The 26,086-nt window shown below is 45.6% G+C and overlaps 1 protein-coding gene across 3 annotated transcripts in view; it reads left to right on the forward strand.

Annotated features, from left to right (window-relative positions):
* The window catches only part of DDX20 (DEAD-box helicase 20), a 290,477-nt gene that overhangs the window by 211,307 nt on the left and 53,084 nt on the right, over positions 1–26,086 (forward strand). For all 3 annotated transcript variants that reach the window (XM_078644460.1, XM_078644461.1, XM_078644462.1), the window contains exons 8-9: positions 21,827–21,909; positions 23,924–24,029. In XM_078644460.1, the coding sequence (XP_078500586.1) occupies positions 21,827–21,909; positions 23,924–24,029 (189 nt within the window). The remainder of the gene's footprint in view (positions 1–21,826; positions 21,910–23,923; positions 24,030–26,086) is intronic.

Consider the following 26,086-nt stretch of genomic DNA (forward strand, 5'->3'; position numbering starts at 1 on the left):
AATACGAATACCTCTGGGAAACCTCGGACAAACTCCCCCAGGCAAGCAAAAACATGGCCCTGCGAGCAAGTAAGCCCCCCGGGTCAGGAAGCGGCAACAGGAGTCTCTGTAGGGCGATATCGCTCTAATGGTGAGCCTACCTCCTGGGGCCGCCCTCTTCCGACGGCGTCCCCAGCAAAGTGCTGGCCGCCATTTTGGGTATCATCGCATTTCACTGCTGTCAGAAAAAAACAGCTCCAACCGAGGGTCACGGAGGCAGGCAAGGTTTCCCCCCCCCCCGACGCTCCCGACAATCCGCTTCAGGTAGGGAACATGTGAGCCCAGAATGTAGCTCTATAACTGCCGATATTCCGCCAGAGCAGCGCGTAGACCGGGAGCCGAGATGAGCTACATCCGCTCTGATCCCGGTATTACAGGCTGTCCATGCTGAACATACCTCTGCCTCCCTGACTCTGTAAACTCTGCCTCAGCGAACAAGAACACACAGAACAAGCGAGCTCCGGCTGATCACCACCATCTTCCTCCGAGGCCAAGCAGAAATGCCTCGGAGGAAGGCAGCGTCATTTTGGGATTGAGGGGCGTGTTTTTCTTTCTCTCCTCTTCCCATTGGCTGGAAGGTAAAATTCCAGCCAATGGGAAGAGGAGAGAAAGAAAAGAGAAATAAAGTAAAAAACACACCACTCAATCCCAAAAAGACGGGGCTTGAACAGAGTGATGCCCCTCTCCTCCAAGGGCTGGCCTCCGTTTAGGAAGCCAGCCAATGGAGAAGAGGGGCGGGTTCAAGCCCCACTCTACCAGATACATTATTATCAAAGGTAAGTAACTTGTACGTATAGGACTTTCCCTGCTCATCATGGACCCTACACACAATGTAGCATGCACTTAAGATGCAATCTTTGCCTCATGCAACTGCATCGTCTATCACTGTTTCACCGCACACATTGACTGACCACTACATTATCCATTCCAATATCTCCACAACACAAGCCAACGCTCCCATCAACACCACCCAACCCAGCCAGAACTGGAGCAGAATGACTGAAACAGACTTAGGCTACACTCTGCAAACAAACAAACCCAACACTGCCAAAAGCGGGCATCACTAACTTCAACCAATAGATCTCCAACTGTGCTGTCGCTCTTGCACCCATCGAAACTCATAAAATTGCAGAACCAACAACCGGGCCTCTTTGAACATGGAAGAACTCTGATACTGCCCAGAGTTGGAAAGGAAGAAGTGAACCAACTATGATACGGACTCCAGATCAACCTATAAGGCCACCCTTAGGCACTACCACCACCTCCTGAGAGTTAACAAGAAAAGAGCCCTCACGGATAGGATCAAAGCGAGTTCTACCAACAACAAAGATACATTTGCCGGGGAGGAGCCTAGCTCGCGACCGAGATGGCCGCGTTTTAGCTCGGCTCCGTCCGGCCGCCTGTTTATCTTCATTTATCCTGTATTCCTCTTGCCCCGGGAAGCCCTCCTTGCTGTGTTTCGGTACTCCAGTCCCTTAGCGGACACTTACCCGTTGCTCCGGTGATCCTGAGTGCTGTCGATCCTGTGCAGTGATCCCGCTCGGAGCCTCCGGGGCGGTCTGGCCGGGCCTCCTTGCTACGCTGGGCCGTGACGGAACATGTTGGTCGGCCCTTGCTGGCGCTGTGGAGCTGGACGCGGAGGCTGATGTGTGAATTGGCCGGCTGTGCCCCTTGACGGACCCGACTGGCCTGGGCCCGGAGGTACGAACGCTGCTCCTCGCGGGAGAGCCTACTCAATTGTCTGGTTGGGTCCCCCTTCTATTCCCCGGCCCGGCCATTTTGAATTTTTCCGCCCGGGCTCGGAGAACGGGGCCGGCGGTACGGGGGGACCGACAGACATCCTTCTTCTGGTGGCTCTCCTTTCTGCCTTGGGGCGCCCTGCCGCAGTCCGGCTGACCTCCTTTTGCTCTGGTGTTACCCCGGCCGGGGTTCCCGACGACCGGGGACGTGCTGGGCTCTTAAGATGGCGGCCTGCCCTGGGAGTCTTTGCCGGGCCCGGGCGAGCACTGGGGGCCCGCCGCATGGCCCGGATGTCGGATCTTGTAAAGAGTTTCCTGCGCTTCGAGTTGTCCTGGATGCACTGAACTCCTGGCGGACTACCGTGGCTGCGTCTGTCTCCACTGTGGGGGCGGACCCTCATTTTGAACAATGCGGGCCCCCGTCATCGGATTTGGCCTCCTCGTCGAGGATCGCGACTGATGTGCTCCTGGACTCTGTGCCCCCGGCGGGGACCGCATCCTTGGCTCGGAGAGTCTCCGACGCCCCCCGTTGTCCTGTCTGGTTGCCTCGGCCACTGGGCTGCGGTCCGCTTGTATCCTGGCCTGGCGTCGACGATCCTTCCAGTCTCTCTTCGCGTCGACTCCCCGACCGAGAAGTATGTTCCGGCCCGGCTGGGCCTGCCTCGTTCGAACCGTCCTTGGAACTCTGTCTGCAATACGATTGTTGTACTGTGTCTTTCCTGGATCTTCAATATTTTCTTTCCAGTTTCTTCTTTGGACTGCCGCGAAATTTTCTCCTGAGCCCTGTGTCCTTCATCGTTTGCTCTTTGTTTGTTCGGATGGTTACAACCTTGGACAAAAGTGGACAGGGCTGAAACGACTTTTATATGCGGTAGTCTGGTTTCTTTGTTATGTGATTGACAAGTGCTGTTGTGATGTTCCTGTAATTTTATGGGACTCCTGAAACTTTTTCTAATATCGTTAACTTCCCATGGGCTATACCCTTCCCTTGTAGCAGGTGGCGGGATGGAAGCAGATGATACTGATTTTTCGCCCTCCCCCGTGTGCGTTGTTCCTTCCCTTCCCCTGCCCCCTCCCTTTTGTCTTTGTTTCTACCCTGTTCCTTTTCTTCTATATTTCGGGTTCTATTTAGGGCGACAGGCACGCTGCCGGGGGGTAGGCCATAGCCCTCTGCAGGGGTGTAGGGAGGGCTTGTGGGGTGGGTGGGAGGGTCTGTTGTTGTTTTTGGAGGGGTCTTTCTCTCCTCCTTTTTTCTCCCTACTTGGTTCTATGGCCCTTGTGTATCCCCTTTTTCGGGGCTCTGTATCGCCGTCTGTCCCCCGGGTGTCTTTCTGGTGTATTTTTCCGGTATTACAAAGATGGTGATTTGTTCTGTTTGTCTTCCTATTTTGTGGTCGATTTTGTACCGGAATTTTGTTTTTCCTGCTTTGTCACCTGGGGGCGGGTGGTTGGGTTGGGGTCCCTTCCTTTTCCTTTTTCCCCCTTTCCCTTCCCTCTCCCCCCCCCTTTTTTGTGGGGTTTTCTTCTACTTGGGGGTGCATTTCGTATCGTTTTGGTATTTGGGTCCTTTATTGTGCTGATCGGTGGGACGGGTGGGGGCTGCGGTGGGCGGGCAGTGGATTGTGTGCACAATTGCTTTTCTTTCTACCCGTTGTTTTGCCCGGTACTTACTGGTATACCTCTGTCGTATTTATTTCTCCTGTGTCTTTAAGATCGCTGCGTTGCTGCCCGCCGCGACCCCGCCCCTCTGGCTTGTGTTATGGCCCGCCAGGCTCCTGACCTCCCAAACCCGTTCTTAAAAAAGAAAACTACCTTTCTATTTGTTTGCTCCTGAGATTGCTCTAAGATGCTTGCTCTTTCCCCTGATTTGTTGCCTTAGTATATTGTGACACCTGATATATGTCTCCTGCTGTTTTTGTTATGTGGTGGCCAGCCCTGGTGGGTTGTAGGCCCGTATTTGTGAGCTTTCTCTGTTCAATAAAGGTTTTCAAAAAAAAAAAAAAAAAAAAAAAAAAAGATACATTTGCCATCATGAAGCAATTCGCCTTCCCAGTCGCTTCCACCAATTCCATCACCCCTTGCTAGGCACTCTGCAACAACCTTTGAAATTTCTTCAACAACAAAATCGAGAAGATCTACAATAACTTTGAAAAGCAACCAAACCCTGAAGACATCATCAGCAAACTGCACACGTACCACTTGGATAGACACCTAAGCAACTGGAGAATACTCACCAAGAAGAAACCACCTCAAGCATGAAGACTGTGCACTCCGGGGTCCCCATGTCCACACCATATCTACTGACTGGGGTTGAGTGTCTGAAAAGTTTCAGCACTCCGTCTATCATCTCCTTGTGTTTGCTTTGCACACCATATTTACAACTTAGATGGACTCTTTATCTGTATATTTCTCACACACATCATCAACATAGAGTCCACAACCAACCCAGAACAGTGGAAACCTGCTGTAGTCACAGTCCTACTTAAAAAAATAATTGGCTGACCCCAATTAACTAAGCAACTTCCATTCCAACCCATCTCCCTAAGGCTTTACTCAGCAAAGGTGATAGAGAATGCAATCAATCAGCAATTCACCAACCACCTGGAGCTCTTCAATCTTCTCGACCACTCCCAATCTGGCTTTTGTAGCCATCACAGTATGGAGACAGCACTTATCACCACCATAGATGAGATCTGCTGCTTTCTTGATCGAGGAGTAAATTGCCTTTAGGAAGGACCTGAGTTTGAGTCCCTATCGGATCATCCCTCTGCCACACCCTGTTCAACATTTACATGATACCATTTGCTGATCCGATCCCACAGCATCTCCATCATCACCTATGCCAATGACACCCAGTTCATCCCTTCCATATCAGACATGGTCTCCATCGAATGCATGATCCATGAACGGATGAGAAGCAATTGTCTGAAACTCGTCACTGCTAGGAAATAAGTGCTGATCTTCGGGAACAAGAACTCCACTTGGCGGCTATTAGAGCTCAGTCTAACTCAATCACCCTCCAACATCACACGCAACTTGGGGATCATACTAGATGATAAACTCAATATGGGCGCACATGTGAACACAGTACATTCCTCCTACTTCTACATGCTACACATCCATCACTCAAGCCCTAATCACCAGCAGACTTGAGTTCAGGAACGCACTGTATGCCGGAATCCACCCCTGGCTTCAGACCATTCAGAATGCTGCTGCCAGACTCGTCCTGCACCTCCCTCAGCGCACCCACATCACGCCTCCTCTCAGAGATCACCACTGGCTGCTGATATACACACGCATACAAGGTACTGCATATCATTGGACCAGCATAAGTCAAATGCCGCCTCCACTTCCCCCAGTTCACCTTTCAACATTAATCTGAAGCACTGCTTATGAATTTGTTGGTTTTCCGGCGACTTCCGAATTGAAAAGCAGTGTACTGAATTTCCCACCAAAAATGACTATGCAAACCATGCTGCGAATCCACAAAGCAGATGTCTGTCACGGATCCACACAAAGTGCATCTTTGGTGTCTGGGCTCGGAACACGACTCTAAGCCATGTGTTAGTGCACTTGTGTGCATCAGATAGCTATTCAATCAGGAGGCAGCTTTGTTTGTTGCTGCACACAAGAAGCAGTAGTCTTCGCCTGGGTACTGCTCCAGGTTGCAGTCCTGGTCTCCAGCGATTCCACTTCCCACTCAAGGTATTCTAGTAAGTCTGAGTTCAAAATCAAGTAAAAAAAAAAAAGAGAAGCTCAAACCCATCCCACCACTTTGACTCCAAAGGGAAGGTTTGAGGGCATCAAGATACGAGTCATGTTTCGTTGATGTTTCTGGTCACTGAACTGCTTCTTCAGCTGATCCGAACATGCTCAGAATTTCCCTAGCCATTGTCAACCCATTGAGGCCTTCAAAGAGGAGATGCTGCCACTATTCAGTGTACTTGCGGCTCCCTCTGGTGCACCTTTGGCCCTAAGGAACCGCAAAAGCCTCCAGTCAGAATGCCATCGGGTTACACTCCCCTGCCACTATCTGTCCCATTAAGACCCTCTACCAGGTCTGTATAGACTCTGATGCAGACTTTCACACTGGCCCCTTGATCCACGGTGAATCCTGCCCAGTCTCTGCACTCCCCCCTGGCACCGGTGAAAGATGACCAATGCCTACTTCAGATCCTGAACCAACGTCCACCTGAACTCAACCAATATCTCAATCCAAAATTACTAAAAAGTAACCAATCGTAATACAACCAGTCTGAGTCACCCTCCTCATAGCTACCAGAAAAGGTTCCATTCTCCTTTTGGTTCCGATTCTAATGCTTAGGATGTTGATAAGATTATAATAAAGGGGGTGACTTGCTCCACCTCATTAATTTGCTATAGGATTATTCCTTTGGTTTACAAAATGCCAGTGGGCTTGACACCTCCCTTGAGGCAAAGCTTGACTCTCCAAATGGCCACCATCGGAGTAGAGTGCCTCATTTGCAGTGGTGGTTCGGAGGGCAGCTGAAGTGATAGAGCTACTGCTGCCCTCCACTGAGACAAAAAACAAATGATTCCTATATATATTCCTGCAGCAAGCAACATCTGAGCCCTTGCTTCCGTTCATTGATGCTTTTACAGATACTCAAAGTGCTAACTGGCCAAAGCCATGGTTTTGCCCGCATGTTAGGTGGCCAGATGTCACAGATTGGCACCTGATGACTTTGATTCTCTTACCAAGAAGCCCACTTCAGAGAGACTTGTTGTGCAAGCTTCAACCTGTATAATGAATCCCAATTCATTCAACACCACTCCTCCACATAGGAAATATAAGAGGAGTGATGCCTTTGGCAAATGCATCTTTTTCACCCAGCCTGGAATTGTGTTTTGTCAGTGCAGCCTGCCTGTTTGGTTGTTACACCCATGTGCTTTAGGATGTTTCCTACAAGATGGTTTTTGCTGGCAGTCCCTGAAGATCTGAGGTCCTCCATGTCACAGATGATACATGATGGAAAAGACACAGCCATATTTGTTGTCCACTTACGTTTGGATAGCTCTGGCATAGACCGTACTTTGACGTACTCTTTGAAGAAGAAGATATTTTACAGGCCATCTGCAGCATGCCTAGCGGAAAGGCTCCCGGCCTACATGGACTGACAGTCCAAATTTATAAAAAATAACATGAAATTCTGGCCCACACCTCAGGAATGTGTTCCCTGAGGCTCTGAGCACTGGTGAATTGCCCCAGTCAATACATGAGGTGCTCGTAGTGATCTTACTCTAGCCTAAAAAAACAGCCACTTCATGCAACTCATACCAACCACTGTCCAAGATCAATGTTGACAACAAAATTCTAGTGCACCTCATTGCAGACAGACTGCTGTCTCTCCTCCCCAGAATTGTCCGGCCAAATCAATCTGGCTTTGTGCTGGGCAGATCTACTGTACACAACTTGCAGACCTTGTTCATTATGATGCATTCCCTGACACCCGAACTGCAAACTGTCGCTGCCTTCCTGGACTCAACCAATGCCTTTGACTCTCTTGAGTGACCCTACTTCTTCTCGCTTCTATGAGGAGTAGGCCTCAGTGGAGGGTTCCTCCTTTGGATCACACTACTATACACCAAATCAACCAATATCTCAGTGTAAATGATGTGGTCTCAGCTGCCTTCCCCATCAATTGGTGCACGCAACAAGGCTGCCCGCTGTCCTCGATATTATTTGCAGCTGTTGTGGAGTCCCTGTTGGCTCAGCTCCACCAGCACTGCAGTGCCGTGGGCTACATTTCACGTCTGCATGTACACCGACGATGTGACCGTGTATGTGAGGGAGCCAGACATTAACCTACCGCATATCCTGCGTGAATTAATTTGAATCGGGGATTACCTTTAATTGCATCATATTGATCATCTTCCCTTTAACGCCCGCTACTCTGCAATTTAACATACACTTCCCCCTGCAGGTATGGGTGAGCAGAGATATGGAAGACCTATGGCAGTAAAATTAAGGCTGGGCAGTCACCTGGGTGGAGGAGTGGGTACCTCGGGTCGGCCGGCTCCAGGCAGAGTAAGCTCACACTACTTCCGGTCTCCTGCACATGTGCAGAGTGAAGTCCCCAGCATAGAAAATATAAATCTGTCACTCCTACAGGTACTACAGTGAGGTCATTAAAGGGGAGGCTGGATGGAACTAATAGTTTTGACAAAACAGCAAAAAAATAAAAATAAAGAAGCAAAGTCTGACTGTAAAGAATGTTGTGCTCTCTCACTTACCTGTGTGGCCTGAGAAGCTCATAAGTAGAGCTGCTGTGCACCCTAAGGCTATAGGCCTGTGGGCTTATTAAGCATTTCAGGAGAGTGGGACATTTGCATAGGCAGTTCTTTTAAATATAAATAGCCCAAATGAAAACCGTACATTGGACAACCTGTAAGAGAACTACTTTTTAGATGGCTGTGCACATGTGATCATCCCCTCCACCCCCAGGTTGAGAGACTAGTCACAGCCCAACAGGAAGGGGATGAACTTGTGCCAGGACCAACTGTAGGGGTGGGCTGCTGCTGACTCTCCAGTCTCCGGGATGCCGCAAGCTGCCAGTGCAGGGAATGGTGAGAGAATGGTAGCCATATTGGAGGTGAGGAGACCAGTGCTGCGCCCCTCTGTGATTCGGCTACCCCCAGACTTCAGTGCTGAACCGGCCCACGGTGAAGAGATCAGACTGCTGCGCCTCCCTGGTGCAGTGCCGGGGTACAACCGGGAAGGTTGTCCCGCCTGGGACACTTGGAATACATTACTCCCCCCTTATGTAGTGCAACCGTAGAGACAGGACTAGCTGCTGTAGCCCTTGGATGTTCTTTGGACTTATCTTCGATATAACCTTCCAGCCGAGTCCATAATATTATGTTATATAATATCATTATATTATGTCTATATTCTTTGCGCTCACTTCCTGCCAATACTGGCAAATTATATCTACACTCTTAGTTTAAATTGCACATTTTTTTCTTAAACACCATTGTAATGATTTCCTTTTGTGTTTAGACTCCTGTATCTTACATGTAATCCATGTACTCTTAAGTCATTATGTAATGTAATTGGTTCTATTGTAAAAGGTTGTGACGCCTTCGGGTAAAGTTTGCTCTGTATAAAAACGCATAAATAAATCCTGTTCTTCCTCCAGTGTTATGTAGACAGCTACAGTTTTTCCATTTCTCTTTAATCAGTAAGTCAGGTTTACATGGCCCTTATTTCCTCCCATGACTTCCAACTAGGCACCTGTGAAAATAATATACAAATTATCTTTCGACACAACAGCTGTTAAGATAGTGGTAAGTGTGAAAAACCTGGGATTTTTGCTGTGCCCCCTACACCCCCTTGCCCCGCCCCTTTTGACTATTGGATGCTGTGTTTTGTTACTCTGAATGTGCCCTGGGCTCTGCTAACCAGACCCAGGGCTTGTGCTCTGAAGAGTCCATGGTAATTGGGTGCAATTACTTTTGGTACTGACAACCTAGCTGTAAATCCCTAGTATACGGGAGGGCAATTCGGTTTAGAGGCCCAGAAGATTTCATAAACTTAAGTGGGCACTGCTGTGTTGCCTTCTGTCATTTTAAAGGCAGCCCTAATTTGCAGGCTGCTTTTAAAATAAAATTATATACAAATACTTTGGAAATCAAGTTAGTTCCAAAGTCTTAAACAACCTTATTTTTTACATACAAGTCACCTCTAAGGTCTGCCCTAGGTGCCCCCAGGGTAGGATGCCATGTAAAAATAAGCAGGGACATTTTAAAAGATGTTTTATATGACCTGGTGAGGGGGAAAACTGTCAATTTGGAGATTTCCCATTGTAGCACATTTTCTACATAGGTTAACATGGGAATACTTCAATAAAGTAGAGCTATTGACAGGATTATGCTCAAAATATACTTTAAAGTATTAAAATGATAGAATAATTCTAACAACTTGCAAAGGTTACAGTTATTATAACTATCCCAGAAAAGAAGTTATAGAACTTGCTTTTCTCATGGGCCAAACCCCAGCCTTTACAGCATTCTCTCCTTATTGGATAGCGTTTAGACAGGCTGAGCCAAACTGCACTGATGTGTGAAGTGGCCTGCATAGAGACAAAAGGCATCTGCTGGGAGGAGATCTGCAGAAGCAGAGCAAACGGCAGGATAGGGGTGGAGTAGCCAAACTGGTCTTCAAAGAGGAAATGGCAGTTAGGACAGGATACAGGCTTAACCTCACTTCTTCCACCCCCAGCCAGAGAGGAGCCCCGATAATTGAATTAGCAGAGGGGCTACAAAGGGAGTGTTGGGGAAAGTTAGCCATGCCAGTGGCTTGGCTTAGCCAGATCTTAACCTCCAGGAGATAGTTTCTCCATTTTGGATTTTACAGAATCATGCTTTCTGGGGCAAGAATATGCCACACTTTGGAGGAAGTTGTCATACCTGAGGGTGGCACACTGCAGCTCATTGGTATTCCCCCCTCCTTGTCACCTCAGAAGCACAAATAAATATGGGAGAGCTGCCCAGCAACTGAGATCCCTGCCTTGAATCTACAAGGAAGAAAGACTGGGTTGCTGGACCTTTGGACTGCACAAGAGAGGACTGCACTCGTAAGGACTGCACCTGCTGCACGCTTTGGTCTTCAGCCCAAAAAGGACTTTGCCTTGCTCCGAAAGTTGAAGGAGTGGATTCCCTGAAAGCAACAGGTTAAAAGAGCTCCACCTGCATCATCTCCACCAAGAAGAACCCAGCTAGACAGCGTTCGGTGAACTCTTAAGGATTTTGCCAGGTACATTGTGAGTCTTGTACTCCCAACTTCCCAAGGAGCAACTCGGATTCTGGAACCTTGTATTGGTGTTGTGGACCCTCAAAGACCCAAAAGAAACATCTGAAGAATGAATGCCCTGCTGGACCCTTTGACTGCACACCAGAGGATTGCACTCTTAAGGACTGCACCTGGTGCGCTCACAAGGCTTCACAACAAAAGGACTTTGCCTTTCTTAAAGGCTAAGGAGTGGGCTCCCTGATCAGCAACAGGTAGAAAAGTGTTGGAAGTGCTACCTGCAACAACAACAATGCGGATAACTCCAACTGACAAGCTTCACCTGGATTTTACTGGATTGACCAGGTGCATTGTGGGAGTTGAAGTCCCAGACCCTGAGAGGCAAACCAGAGCTTCTGAGCCCTTGCTGGTGATGTGGACCAATTTACCTGCAGCAAGAAACACTTCTGGAAGTGTCAAAGTGGTACATCGCGGGCTGTGTGGACTATTGACTTTGTCCTGGTCCAGCACAATCTTTTTCAACCCTTTGAGCTCTATTTGCTTCGTAGCGCTAGTTTTACTTTTAATCTTTAAAAATTCAAATCGTTGGTTCCCTACAATAGATTTCTGTAGTTTTGTGTCATTTTAATAATCAAAATATTTCATATTTTCATAAATTGGTATTAGTTTTTTATTGTGTTCTGTCCTACTTATTATATATATATATATATATATATATATATATTGTTTTTTTTTGTTTTATGCTTTATACACCTGTCTCCCAAGTTAAGCCTGCCTGCTCGCAGCCAGCTACCAAGGGTTGAGCAAAGGTAATCATTTATTGAGACCTTGACTGGACCTTACATTTTGTTGTGGCCTTCTTCCTAGAGGTAGGTACCTACCTACACTTACTAATAAACCACCTTCAAACAGTAAGCCACTGTGGGGAGTGTAGACTTGGGGGTTGCAGAGTGGAAATGGAAACTCATGCTTAAACCATAGACCGATAAGATAGAGGCAGTGATGGCAGCCTTTGCTTCAAACGTCAGCTCAGGCCTCAGCAACTGTTTCCTCCTGCTCCTTTCAATAAACAAGAAAGCTTAACTTCCTGCCTTTTCTGATTGTCTTCTTTCTACAATATCAACTCTCATTAACATGCTTCTTGACTATTGCAGTGTTGCTTGTTTGGCCATTAAATCGTCCCTTTTTACCGTTTTTAAGTGATTTAGCTCAGGGAGCGTTTGTTGTCACTTTGGCTGTAGGCTTTTTAAGTGCTACATCTGTGAATGAATGAATGAATGAATGAATGAATGAATGAATGAATGAAAAAGAAACTTGCTAAAGCGCACTGCGGCCAAGCGGCTTCCTGGCGCTGAGGGTGGGACCGGATTCTACAAAGCAACCAGGGGGGCTAACCGGGGAAGGCCTGGGAGAAAAGAAAGGTTTTTAGAGCTTTCCGAAAGGAGGAATAAGTAGGGATAGAGCGGATGGACAACGGAAGTCTATTCCAGAACTGGGGGGCCAAAACCGAGAAGCGGGTGCCGCCAATTCGGGATTTACGGTAGCGGGGAACTTGGAGAAGAAGAAGAGATGAAGAACGGAGGGTGCGAGCCGGAGTATAGGGAATGATTAAAGAAACAAAAAGGGGAGCAGAGTGGGTGTAGGCCAGGAAGGCTAAGCCGGCCAATTTAAAAAAAGATCTGAAGTGCACCGGGAGCCAGTGGAGGGACTTGAGAATAGGCGTGATGTGAGAGAATTTGGGAAGATGAAAAATGAGACGGGCTGCCTGGTTTTGAATGGCCTGTAACCGTCGTGTTTCAAAGGCCGGAATGCCGACATAGAGGCCATTCCCGTAATCAAGGCGGGAGGTGATGAAGGCCATAATGATGGATTTGAGGGCATTCAAAGAAAAAAAACGGGAAATTTTTCGGATGAGGCGGAGGGAGAGAAACAACAGAGCTGACTTGGGCATGCATGGAAAGGTAATTGCTAACCTTGATGCCCAGGGTACGGACAGAGGGAACTGGTAGGGGGGGAGGGCCAAAGGAAAGGGGCCAATGAGTCGGGGACCAGGGATTAGTGGGACCACCCGTGAGGACAAGCTCCGTTTTGTCCGGATTCAACTTAAGGTGATTCGTGGTCATCCAATCCGAGATAAAGACTAGGGTAGAACTAAGAAAAAGAGGAGAGTCAGAAGTGGAAAGGTCAAAGATGAGCTGGAGGTCATCCGCGTAGTTATACACGGAGACCCCCAGCTCACGGAGAGAAAGAATGAGAGGGTAGATATACAGATTGAAGAGAAGAGGGGAGAGAGAGGAACCTTGGGGGACCCCACACACAAGAGGGCGGGGGGAGCGGAGAATCCTGCAAGATGGACTGCCTGGGTCCTACCTTGAAGAAAGGACGCCAGCCAAGAGAGTGCCACACCCCTAATGCCGGCTGCGCTGACACGGTCGAGAAGAATGGCATTGTCGACCGTGTCAAACGCAGCCGACAGGTCGAGGAGCACCAACGCTTGGGGAAGATTAGAGTCCGCTTTTCCCTTAAGCTCATCCAAAACAGCAGTGACGACAGTCTCTGTGGAGTGGCCCGGGCGAAAGCCCGCCTGATGGGAGGCCAAGAGGCAGTGTTCCTCGACGTGAGGACAGGCAGGAGGTGACATAGCTTTCCAAAATCTTCCCTAAATAGGGAAGAAGGGAAATGGGAAATCTGTCCGGAAGTATCTGCACTGGCGTCCTCTTCATGCCAGATTGTCATTTAAATTATTAGGCTATCAGTGACATTACTGCAGATGATTTTTAATGTTCCTTAAGAATTAACATCAGGTGCATTGAAGACTTCAAAATTTACCAAAAAGAGTAATCGTAACAACTCATTACATCTCTCCAGCTTTGAACCATTTACCATTTTCATTTAAGAATTAACCAAGTCTTTAATCGAGCAGCACTCCTCATGAGAGAAATTAAGAGGCGTGGATGAAGATATTGATCGGGGTTATCTCTGCAATATACTGGAGCAAAAGAGCTACTAAGGTTGATCCTCCAGACATGACCAATTTAAGAAAAAGCCAAAAATTACTTATGAATGGCCTCTTTAGCTTTCGGTTTGTCACAACCACCAGCAGTCAGAAGTGTATCTTTAGAAAATGTGAAATTAAACACAAGGACGAGCTTATTAAATTGTTTCCTATGCTTATTTTATTTTCATGTTAAAAAAATCATTGAATATTAGAGCATTGATCTTGGATTCTCCATTAACACTGAAATAACTGTAAAAACAAATCTATTCCCCTTGTGGGCTGCACCACTCTTAGACAGTGGTCTACTTTCTGAATTGAATGTTGTGCATTTGGGGTGTCAGTTCGGTGTTAGCCCTTCTTATTGTGGTCTGTACTCTACTGTGTATTTGCAGCCAGGTCTTCTAGTTAGTGGGTGCAGTTTCTTATGGTGGCCCAGCTTAATGGCGTGGGATGGCTGAGGTTGTGGGGAGAATCCTTTAGATTGTTTCCTGGGTGGCTGCAGTTCTCCTGGAGCATGTCTAATGAGTAGTAAAGCTTGTTTAGACATTTGTAACACAGGCTCTCAAAGACCAGGACCATTTTAAATAAAGGGATCATGTGACAATCTGCAAAAATCATCAGATTTACTTATGAACTCCTGTCCCTCTTTCTTCAGATGAATCTTAAAACACAAATTAAATAGACAAGAGAGACACACTGTGCAGATGGAATATTTGCTTCTCTATGTGAAGTGACATTTTGCTGCTGTTTTACCTTGGCATTGGTTCTTTTGGGTATCTGGCAGTGGGTCACATTAGATTCTTCAGGTTTTCTTTGGTTCCTGTTTCCCTAAGTAACTGGCTAGATGAGCTGGCCCTTGAGAGAATCCATCCGTGCAGGACAGTGGCAGTGAGATGAAGAAAAGGCATTGACTTTCCTTCAGTGATTCTAATGTAGCTAAAACTTGGGACTTGCCCACAGGTCTATGACTGGCTTAAAAACGCTGCTTTCTGTCATAACCAGCTGGCGGAATTCTGGGAGCTTATATCTGCGCAGTCGCGGCCAAAGAACATTTGAGAACCGTTGTGGAGCTATCTTGCTGCTCTGCCGCGTGACCAGGTGGCGGCCCCTACCAATACTTGCCAGTAGGCGCCTGAAGAACACCCTCATAAGATGTGAACGTGCTATCAAAATTCCGAGTGCACTCTCTAACTGATGGCCAGAGAGATCTCCTCTCCCTCACGACCCATCTCCTTCCACGCGGCCTTTGCTCACCACATGGACACACAAATGTTATACGCTTTGTTAAGCTGGCAACACCCTCAGGATGATGTATATGATGCATGAAGATAGTTTGCAGTTCTAATGATATTGCTTGCCTTCTCTTTACCCCTGGTGTGCGAAGACTGTTATTGTTGCCTGTATCTGTTGACAAACTATAAATAAAAGTTTTTAAAAAAAGTTTTAGGACTTGAAGAACTATGGCCTAAATACACAAGTTGGCAGTAACTCCTGTCGACTGGCTTTGTGATTCCGAAATGAACGATTTACCAAGAGAAAGATTTGTTTTTAGGTTTTTTTTTAAGCTATATTTTCATATTAAATTCAATAAGGCTAAATACGTTGGTTATTTTTTTCCTACCTTTTTCAGTCCCGGACTATTGCTGGATTGTTCATGTGCAGGAAATTGGCTTCACAATCAAATATGCACTGTGTGTAAATTATGTTACTGCATAGTGTGTGTTGAAAGTGTACAAACACTACTAGCTTAACCCAAATGTTCTCAGTTTATCTGCGTTTTTCTGAGTTCAGTAGAATAGTAGGACATTGGAAAATGTCTTCAATTGGGTGATTATGGAGCTGAATTTAACTGCTAATCGTGTGAAGGCCGATCGAAGACAATTAAACAATTGCAGCTTCCAAGAAGTAATTCACACTTACTTGATGTCCATGCTGAGGTGATATCCTATTTCCCCTGTGAACAATTTGTAAAATAAATTGAAATGAACCAGTTCCAGCGATGGCGGCTCCCAGAAAGAAATGCATTTTCCTGTATCGTTGCACAAAGGTGTGGAGCCTACTTCTTTTCTCCTTTTCCCTCCAAAATCCCCATCAATTTGTGTTGTTCACTGAATTAGTTGATAGAGAGCAACTTGATAAATCAATGTTGTTTTTTCTCTTGCTTCGAAGGTCCCGGCACTGCATAGTATTATTTCAATTGGTTTAGAGCTACAATATCCAACCTTAGGCACAGCGTGAAACCAAGTAAAACCGCCATATTTTTTCGATTTATTTATTCATGTTTCACTTTCCTTATTCAGGATAGCCCTAACAATCATTGGTTTACATGCACAACTTTTAAGTAAGTGTACGTTCCAAATGTTTTCATTAACCCCTTCCACGCTCATGACGAGCTGGGCTCGTCATGAGGTAGCCTCCTCGCACGCTCATGACGAGCCCAGCTCGTCACGTAACATGCGCTTTACAAAATCTCAGCGTGCGAGCGGAATTCCGCCCGCACGCATGCGGTTAAAACCTATCATGTCTTTCAGAAGGCACTAAGTACATAAGCCAAATGCCACCAGGTTGAGTGACATGTGATCCCTAAGCCGTAGTCCTCCTATTGCTGAGAAATCAGCTTCCTCGCCTAAGGCTAATTTTAACAGGTATCCCTTTTCTACCTATTTCAATTATTTTTCATCCTATCTGATATTGTTCCACAGTGTTTGTCCACAGTGTGTCTGAAGCCACTGTAAAATATCTCTACAATTACAATAGGTGGTTTTCCACACGTTTTTACCACAAACGTGTAACTGCTTGTGTAAAAATGAGCACGTTCTTATGTTCATGCTACATAGAAAATCTCTTATTTCTACACCTGTAAAAATACTAAATCAAAATAAAAAGATACTCTTTACACTAGTTTGAAGCTTAAAATTTGAATGGATTAATGAGCGCTTTATGAAGTGTGAGCAGTGCCCTTGTAAGGTATCTGGCACTGAGGATAGACTGCAAATCATCGGCTACACTGATTAAATTAGACTAAGCTGTAAACAGCCTGGTCTGCAGCTGCTGAAGTAGGGTAATAGAGGATGTGTCTCCTGCATCCATGGTCATGGGCAGGTTGTCCAGCGCTAAAACTAGCACACTATCTGCGCTGTGGCCGGAAATCCCCTTGAGCCCAGTCGGCACAAACTGCAAAAGCTGTGAGTTTGTGGTGCTTTCAGTGCTCCTGGGCAAAAGTGGAAGCAGGTGAGTATGTATATAGGTCCTGGTATTTATACAGCACAAAGCTAGCTATGAAGTAACGGAGTGCTGTACACTATGGGAGGCATTGGTAAATGCTCTACAAGATTGCGTACTTCAAGTGGAGATAACATAAATACATTTTAGTCTCATTTCGGCACAGGGAGAATGAATGATTTGCCAAAAATCAGACAATGTTGAGTCTAGCACCAAGACAGTTAGCACCTGGGTCTCCAGATTCCGAACGCGACAGCTCGAACATCTAGGGTCGGGAGTCATGAGGGTCGACAGGACTGCATTGGGCTTTTAACATGGATACTGGATGGGATTGAGGAATACACTGAGGGAGGGTGGCCTGGAGGGGCTGGGGGCAAGCAGGACAACAGGGGGCAAGAAGGACAACAGGGGGCAGGCAGAAAGAACCGGGGAAGCAAACGAACACCTGAGGGTTTTGGTGGGTGAGGCTGAGGCAAGCACATGAAGGAGGAAGGGTGGGCACGAGGGACTGGGGAGGAACACTGAGGGAGGTGAAGTACACATAGGAAGTAGCTGAAGAATCAGTGCACTTTTGTAGAGTGCCTAAATGAAAAGAAAAAACTAGGGCCTGAAAGAGCAAGGAACAAAGTAATCCATCCATAATCCAGGGGAGGAGCAAACACAAGAAGAGGAAAGAAGCCTATGGAAGCTGATGAATTAGAAGCAATGAAGCCAACCAGTGGTAAGCAATGGGCATGCACTGTCTTCGACAAAACCTAAAAACTTTTATCTTTATAAAAAAATATATATATGTAAATATATATTAAGAAATGACTGTAAAGCAGTCATTGACAATCACAACTAGTTGGTCACTCAGTGGACTAATTCATCCTCTCCAGGAATCTGTGTTGACCTCGTGGCACAGGTTCCAATCCTAGCGGGTCTCCTCATCCTTTCACCCTTCCAAGTTGAATATATAATGGATACCCTTGAGTTGGATTCCAAAAAATCTCTGATATTTTAACACCTAGAGACCCACATGATAATGTGCGCCTTATTGGATTCTCCTTCCGTAGGAACTGACTAGTCCTAATTCTGTGTGGTATGAGCTCTTGAAACTTGGAAACTATTTGGCTAACTGGATTTATCCGATTAGAAGGCCCTTTAACTAAACAGAGTCGATTGTCTGAGAATAGCTTCCTGAATACATGGGTGATTGCCCTGACACAGCCACAGCGGTTAATAACCTGTATATCTTGATAGAAAACAGTCTGACATTGACCGCCCAGATCCATGCCGTTTACACATCTGTTTTAATCTTATCAGGCTACGCAGAAAACTCTTTTTACATTCGGCCTTCACCACAGAGGTGTTCATATCTTCCAAACCAGTCTATGCAGTTTTGTGCCATCTATAGATGGGGTTTTAAATGTAGGTACCGGACGGTCTAATTCAAGCCAGATATTCATAATAACCACCTACTACGTAAACACGTTTTTTTTTTTATTTGCTTTATTTAAATGTATGGTATGTGTAGTTACAGAAAATCTGTCTTGGAAACAACCATTCTGGACCTACTTTGGATACCCCTAATTTACATCCATTCTTCATATTCACCTGTTCTGGAACTCTGCAGCTTGCCTTCTATTAGCCCCCAATGAATAGATGGATGGATGGAGTGAGTGAGTGAGTGCGTTCGTGCTAGGACACTGCTGAGTCCATCTAGAGGCAGATAATGTTGTATTGAGTGAGCGAGAAAATTCAGAGGGCAGAGTACTGCGCTAGCAGGATTTGCTCACCTGGGGGTACCCTACTCTGAAACAGTAGGATTCCCCTTCTCTCCAGGTTGAGACAGGCTTCAGATTATCCTGTTGGTTGACCCTAGGAGAGTCTGCTACTATTTTATTCCATGGAACAGTTAATGGCCAACCAGATAGAGCCAGAAATGGGGTACTATGTCGGCACCGTATGCCTGCTGCCGCATTTCTTTAGTTCGTGGCCAGTGCAGGCTATTGACACTGGCCACATATCAGGCTTAGTTCCTAAGTCTGCCTAGCATATGACCTCTGGTAATCTGTTTATCTGTTAGGGGTGTGATGTGTAGTTTCTTGAGTGTCCTACAGCCTCAAACATTCTAATCCAGTTTGTTCCAGCCTGATGAACTATTGGGTGAGATCTCGAGTCACTCATCAGTCTGATCCCTTCGGATTTATGCATGATGATGGCTTGAAGAAGACCAATTAGGATTTGCGACTTGTTGTAGAGAACTCACTGAAGGCCTTTTGAAAGGTCACTAGATCTTAAGTTGTAAGAATTATGGATTTTTCCCTTAATGACATGGTTTATTGCGTGAAGCCAATTTTTATTGGTTCACCACAAGGGTCTCTTTCCACCCCCAACCCCCCATCCATTCACTGGCTGACCAATAGACCCTGCTTGATGCAAAGATGGATGCCCCTCATCTACATAGTTAGCAGTGGTAATAAGCTATTGGTATATCGGATGTGTAAGAGACAACTGGTTGTGTGTGAAGCAAGTTTCCTTGAGGAGGCACTGTAGTCTTCATATGGATTTCCATGGGAAGCCCTGAAAGTGCAACATTTATCACCTGTGCATGAGACCATACAGGAGGTAATACCTTTGTCTCACAAGAAGTCTCTTGTCAGCAGTATAGCTTGCATTATTCCTAGAGCTGTATTACATAGATGTCCTAGGTGCGCAGCGGGTATTTACACTTGCTGTTAGTACCCCTGAACGCTTTGGTATTGCAGAAGGGGTCAAAGATGCTTCTGTGACTTTGCAAAATGTGTGCTTGTGCGATCACCAGTGCTTGTACCCTTGATTGTGTGGGGTTGTGGCCCTATGCAAATGTGGAAGTCCCTTTGCTTTGATGCCCAGATACTGTTACAGATGAGGGTGCAGGGAAAAGAAGCTGTCTAGGGGACGGGGACACTGATTTGTCAGACACTATGAGGTGTACAACGCAAAATAGCTCCTTGGGACACAGGACATGAATCCCATGGACCCCGCAGCCATCTTCACACAGGTGGAAGCACTCATAAACTGCACCCTTTTACGGAGAGATCCCTGGAACTCTGATAAATTGTGCTGGATGTGTTTCTATTGAAAGCAGGAGCAACGGTTCAAACTGCTGGTTCGTTGTATTGATGTGCTGTACCCTGTGCAATCTCTAACTCGGGACAGTTTTTTCTGTATTCTCACTCACCCGGCTGAAATGCCCTGTGGCACAAACCAGAAAAGTGAGCTCTATGTATGTGATTTGGATCCTGGTTTTGTGTTATGTGTATTTGTAAAGTGCACCTGGGAGTGTACCTTTCTCTGAGCAGGTGAAAGTCTAATCTTGCCGAGGGCGCGGGATGAGCTATTCAAAGAGCCAGGTATTCAGGTTCTTGCAGAACTCAAGAAGTGAGGAGGGGCCTCTGATGTGTAGCGGTAAGTCGCTCCACACTTTTGGAGTGATGTGGGAGAAGGCCCGACCTCTGTATCTGGTTTTGCTTATGCGTGGGATGTGTGCAAGTAGGACTCAAGCCAATCAGAAGTGCCTTGATGATTTGTGAAATGTAACATAATGTAATGTATGTGAGTATTGGAGTAGGCTGGGCCAAAGTTATGTAGTGCTTTCAAGGTATGAGTGAGGAGTTTGAATTGTGGATATTTGTGAATAGGAAGCCAGTGGAGCTCATTGAGGAGTTGTGATAGGTGTGCTACATAGGAGTTTGTGTGATTCGGGCTACCGAGTTCTGGATGTTTGTACTCGCCTAGTGAGATGATATTTTACCCCAGAGCAAAGGGAGTTCCCGTAGTCCAGTTTGCTAGTGCTGAGGGCATGCATGACATTTTTGCTGATGCTGCTCGGGAGCCATTTGAAGTATTTTCTCAACCTCTTCAGTGTGTGGAAGCAGGAGGCTGTGATGCAGTAGTCTTTGGCGGTCATGTCAAGTTTTATGTTGATGATCCCAAGGTTCTTGCGTAAGTGCTGGGGGTCAGTGTCGGTCCTAGTATGGCATGCCACCAGGTGGAGTCCTCTGGTGAGGTTTTATTCAAGATCACAACTTCTGCCTTTGCCGTTGTTAAGTTTGTGACAGTTTCTCTTCATCCAGTCAGCGACTTTGGTCATGTAGGCTCTAAATTTGTTCTGGTGATGGGAGTCTTGTCTGAGAGCGAGAGTATGAGTTGAATGTTGTTTGTGTAGAAAAGGACATTTATCTCTTGGAGCGGACAATGTTGACCAGATGGATCATGTAGACTTTGAAGTGGGTCAGGTTGAAAGAAGATCCTTGCAGTACTCCAAAGATGAGACTTCTAAGGGTTCCTACTTATTGGAATAGTAAATTACACCCTACTCTGAGGTTGTTATACTGCTCCCACAGGGGCCTAGCATGGGCTCTCCTGCTATTATGAAAGCCTAATCACATCTCTCTGATGATGGAGTCTCTACACTGGCCACTAGAGTAGAAGAACAGATTCCATTTTAATTCTGCCTCCCCAGCCTCATGATTTCTCACTTGTCCTGGGTACTCGGCTCAGAAACCATGTTACTTGCTACTTGCTGTCATGGGCTGCGCCTAATGAAGCTATGCAGAACCAAGAAACCACTGGTATTGGTATTCTCAACAAATAAACATAACATATTACAGCTGCAATAACCTTTTTGTTATGACAACCTGCATTTATAGTTGTACTTACTCAAAATAGTCTTGACGGGTTACAGTGCACGTTAGAAATGTAAAATATTAGCAAATTAAACTGTTATGTAACAGTCCTACACTTAATATAGCATAATATACCGATTGCCGATAATAACAGCAATAAAGCGGCTTGCAATACCTTATGTATGCATCAGATACCTACATTTTACCAGCAAATATAATGTTGGATTTATAAAGTTTACAATTACCGGTTTGTTACATGTCTTCTTAAAGTAAGTTTTAGCATCATTTATAAAAATATTTATTTCCTACGCAAATTCTGCCAGTTTCCAAAGCAAAAAGGTTTTTAAAGACCTGTGCCAAGAGAGCGATTCTTCACTGCGGTCATTACTGCTGTTTCTTTCAACAGGGAGCATGAGCCAGGACCACAGGCTGGATGCAATGGCAAAACTAAAACAGTTTCATTGTCGGGTCCTCATCTCAACTGATTTGGTGAGTCAAAAAAAAACTTTTTATGAAGCCTGAGTCTATAAAATTATCTGTATAATGCTGGGATAATCACTTCGTTTTTTCCAACCTAAGGCTTTTAGCAGTCATTTACAGAACTGTTCTGCAAATCGCTTTTTAAGGCACCTGGACACATTCACTCAGGGAGCCTCAATTAGGAATCTTAATTTATTCCGGAAAACACAGTGTGCTGGTTATATTGTACTTTCCACGTTGTATATTTCCCCCCACCTAGCCCCATCGCTCGGGATGAAAGATGCCACTCCATGCTGTTCCAGGCAGGCCAGCCAGGTGGTGAAGGGGTTTCTCCATGCCCGACTGTGAGTACATCTGGAACACTCCAAGACCTTGCCCCCAATGGGGCAGGAGGCGAACCTCGAGAAGAAGAATGATTACAGAGCGCAAGTTTCTGCCACCATCCTCTTAAGTTTGAATCTCCTCTTTAAGACCTCTGAAACTTATGTACATTCTCCTGTGGGCATGAAAAAGATGACAATAACATTTTATGATACATTTCACATTTTAATACCACAGGGGATGTCAGATGTCTATCTACACTGGACAGTTGATCATGGTTAAGCAAGCCAACTCGCGAGCAGCAACAAATGCCCTCTAGCCAGCTTAGCTTAAGTAACCGGTACATACGTGTCCCCGAAGATGGATAATCCGCTAGAACTAACCAGCTACACGCTCTGATTGCACCACCTGGTTTTCATCTTGGAGATCCTTGGAAACTGTTAGGGGGCATGCACAGCTGTGACATAATAACTTCTGGGGCAATATTAAAGAAAATGCCTCAGGAGCCCAACAGGCATGGGCACCCACTTTGTGCACACACCCAGGGCATTTTGGTATTACTGAAGAGGCCGCAGACACTTGTAAGGCCCTTTCTATAATACTGATGGCCCTGGAGCTACATGTTTGCCATTGCTATCTCAAGAGGGCATTTCTTTATTTGGATGGGGGCGTGGCCCCATGCAAATAAGGGAATCTTTGTTTCTGCGCCTGTTCTTTATTATGGACTGAAAGGCAAAGAAGCTGTCAGGAGATGCACTGAAAGAGTGGACCCTATTTGCAGCCCTCTGGAGGCGGGAAAAGGAGGTCCCATGGACCCCCCAAACATCCTTTTGCAGTCAGGTGCAGTCATTCACTGCAGCCGCCTGCAAAGGGATCTCTAATCCCTCGTTACAGTGCAAACGAGTATCCACCTGCACAGTGAAACACGGAGCGGCTTTAAAGCAGCCACTCCATATTTCACTCAAAAAAGCTGCCCCCGGGGCAGCAAATGTTCGGGCGGCACAATTTCCTTGTTTGCGCATGGTGCACCTATTTAAAGGTGCGCCATGGTGCAAACAGGAAAAGTGCCCCCGATTCGTAATAAGGGCCCTGGTGCCCTAAGGGTACCCGAGATTCTTCACCAGGTTTTACCTGGGATAAAAACCCATCGACATAATGTTAAAAATCATAGTTTACCGGGTTACTTATATGTCTGAGCTAGTAAAAAAATTCTGAGAAGGAGCATGGTTGTACATTTTACTCTAACTTCTTAAAATCAAAGAAGTAACTACTTTGGGCTTGTATGACAAAGTTATTTGTACTTGGTATCTTCAAGTTACTTTCATCTAAAAATGCTATTCGGATGTCTTTAGCTGACTAGAACAAAAGTACCGGTACAGCATTCCTTTCCTCAGAAATCCTCTTCTGCTCTCTGATCATTTCTTACAGGTTGCTGGCTGTTCCTTTGCCCCTCCCCCGCCCCTGTGAAGAGCATTTTGAATGTTCCCCTTTCCACTCTGAGGACCATTATTTTTAGCAAGTCGATGTGTCATCTAAAGTGAAATCCTTGAGACTGATCATCTATTGCTGCTAACTTTCAATGCTTTAATATTGTTTTTTGATATTTTGTTTTTCTAACATTTAGTGAATGTTTTCTTTAATTATTTGTCACCTTTCTGGAAGCTTTGAAAAGTGGATCAACTACTCTTTCTATACCTTTCAGACGTCACGAGGAATCGATGCAGAGAAAGTGAACTTGGTCATTAATCTAGATGTTCCCCAGGACTGGGAAACATACATGCATCGCATAGGAAGAGCTGGACGCTACGGTAATGTGCTCCGTAATTAACAGTATTTAATCCTTCAAGAAACGTGTGTAGCTGTCCGTATTTTAAAATATGACCATAGTAAGAAACTCACAGGATAGCATGTCTTCTGTACCTTGAAACCCTTTTTTTAATTATCTATCAATGATCGTTCAGTAGCTATTTCTTCTTAAAAGTGGACCCTTTGACCCTCACTTTATTTTAGGGGCAGGACCAGTAACCGACAATAGACTCACAATCTCAGTTTGTACGTATTGCTGACTTTAGAAGGGGGTGTTTTCAGCAAGGACTGTGTCAGCAGGTTTGCAACCGCTATTGCTGTCGCAAACCATTAAGTTACCGACCTCTGAGTTGGAATGGGAACTAATTTGCAAAGGAGAAGGGGTCCTATTAGGATCCTTCCTCTTTGGGAATTGTGTTGTCAGTCAGGAGGGGAGTAGGCAGTGGTCTAGAGGATCACTGCCTGCACCCCCCTGAATCTTTCAAAACAGAATCCTTTTTTAATGCAGCATTGGTTCCCTTAAAGCACAAGTGCTGCTTTTTTTGGAGAAAAAAACAGTTTTTCAGTTTTACAACCCAGTCATAGGGATGTTGGTCTGCTGTCCCTTGCCAGACATCGTCCCTAATCCCTGTGATTGCAGCCAATTGTCGAGGGTCTGAAATCGCAACCTGTGTAATGAATATTAATTATGCAGGCCTATCTCCAACTCTCAGCGATTCAGTATTTTTTTAAGAGACTTATTCGTACACAAGTTGGTTCTCAAAATAGTATTAGTTCATAAGGCCTGTGTGCAGTTTGCAACATTCTTTTGCTAATGGTATAATAGTATATCAGGTTCACTGTTCTTTAAAAGTTCATGGGCCTGCAGTGATCAATACGGTAGTTCAGCAGGCACATATATGCTGTCATACACGCTGTGCATTGGCCTGCAATTAAGAGCTGTGTGAGTTGGCAGCTTATTCTCATACCAAATTTCTGAGACAGGGAGGGTTCCTTGAATCCCTATTGCAGCAGTGCAGTGGCCTGTGTTCGGAATGGGACGTTGAAAAATTGAACTCCCATGAGGTTCAATGTCACTGATTCCTGATATTGGATGAATGAATAGGTGTGCCTCACTCCCACATCACAAAAAAGTAACTGCTGTTTTCTGTATGTCCCTTACGGATGTCCAGACTGTCAAGACTAGGGGGGAGGATAGAAAGAAGAAGTGCAAGAGATCCTAAAAGATGGTCCCTTATTCCTCAAAATATCTTCAGTGATGGGATATCCATAGATATTGGAGAAGACGCCTGTTGGAACCTGGGATGTCAGGTCACCTAGGGTAGCCTGGCCTAGGGTAAGACACAATACTAGAGGCACAAGTGTGAAGGTTGCAAACCACCCAGCAGTAATTCCACGCAATAACACATAAAAAGGACACTACACCAATGTTGGAAAAATAAAGTACTGGTTTATAAAAATAATATCTCTGCTCTTTGGTTTCAAAATTTACAACTTAGGCATTTCGGTTTGTCTTGGAAGCAATAACTGTACTTTTAAGCTACTAAAGCATTTTATCAACCAGCATTTACAGTACATTACATTTAGTCATGCCTCTTAACCAAAACTGGCAGGTAACACTTCTACTCTTATAGCTCAGATATGCCTTTACTGTACTCGGCTTCACTCTTCAGCGACTCTCATCACAGCATTACTTTAGTAGAGGCAAGATCAGCACTTATATTAAGTCAGGTATGCAATATCCATTACATTGATAACCCTACAACTCCCCTTCTTAGCTTGTCAAAGAAGAACTGGTTATAACCAATTAAATCAGCATTCAATAAAGCCCTGTCAGGGATTTCTCATAGACACTGCACTCCTGGGGACAGATTCTCTGCTTATTCACTTGTTGGGCCTCAATCTCTGGCACCAGTTTTACTCTTGTAGAAGTCACTTCCCCCTCGTGTTTATCTCCTTACTTGTGTTTACCACGATACTGGGATCATCCTGCGCCAGAAGCAAGGGGAAATTCACCGCCGATATGGCCAAGAAACCGAGTGTGGGAGAGGCTCCTCTG

This window comes from Lissotriton helveticus, chromosome 5_1, assembly GCF_964261635.1.
Source record: "Lissotriton helveticus chromosome 5_1, aLisHel1.1, whole genome shotgun sequence".
Lineage (NCBI taxonomy): Eukaryota > Metazoa > Chordata > Amphibia > Caudata > Salamandridae > Lissotriton > Lissotriton helveticus.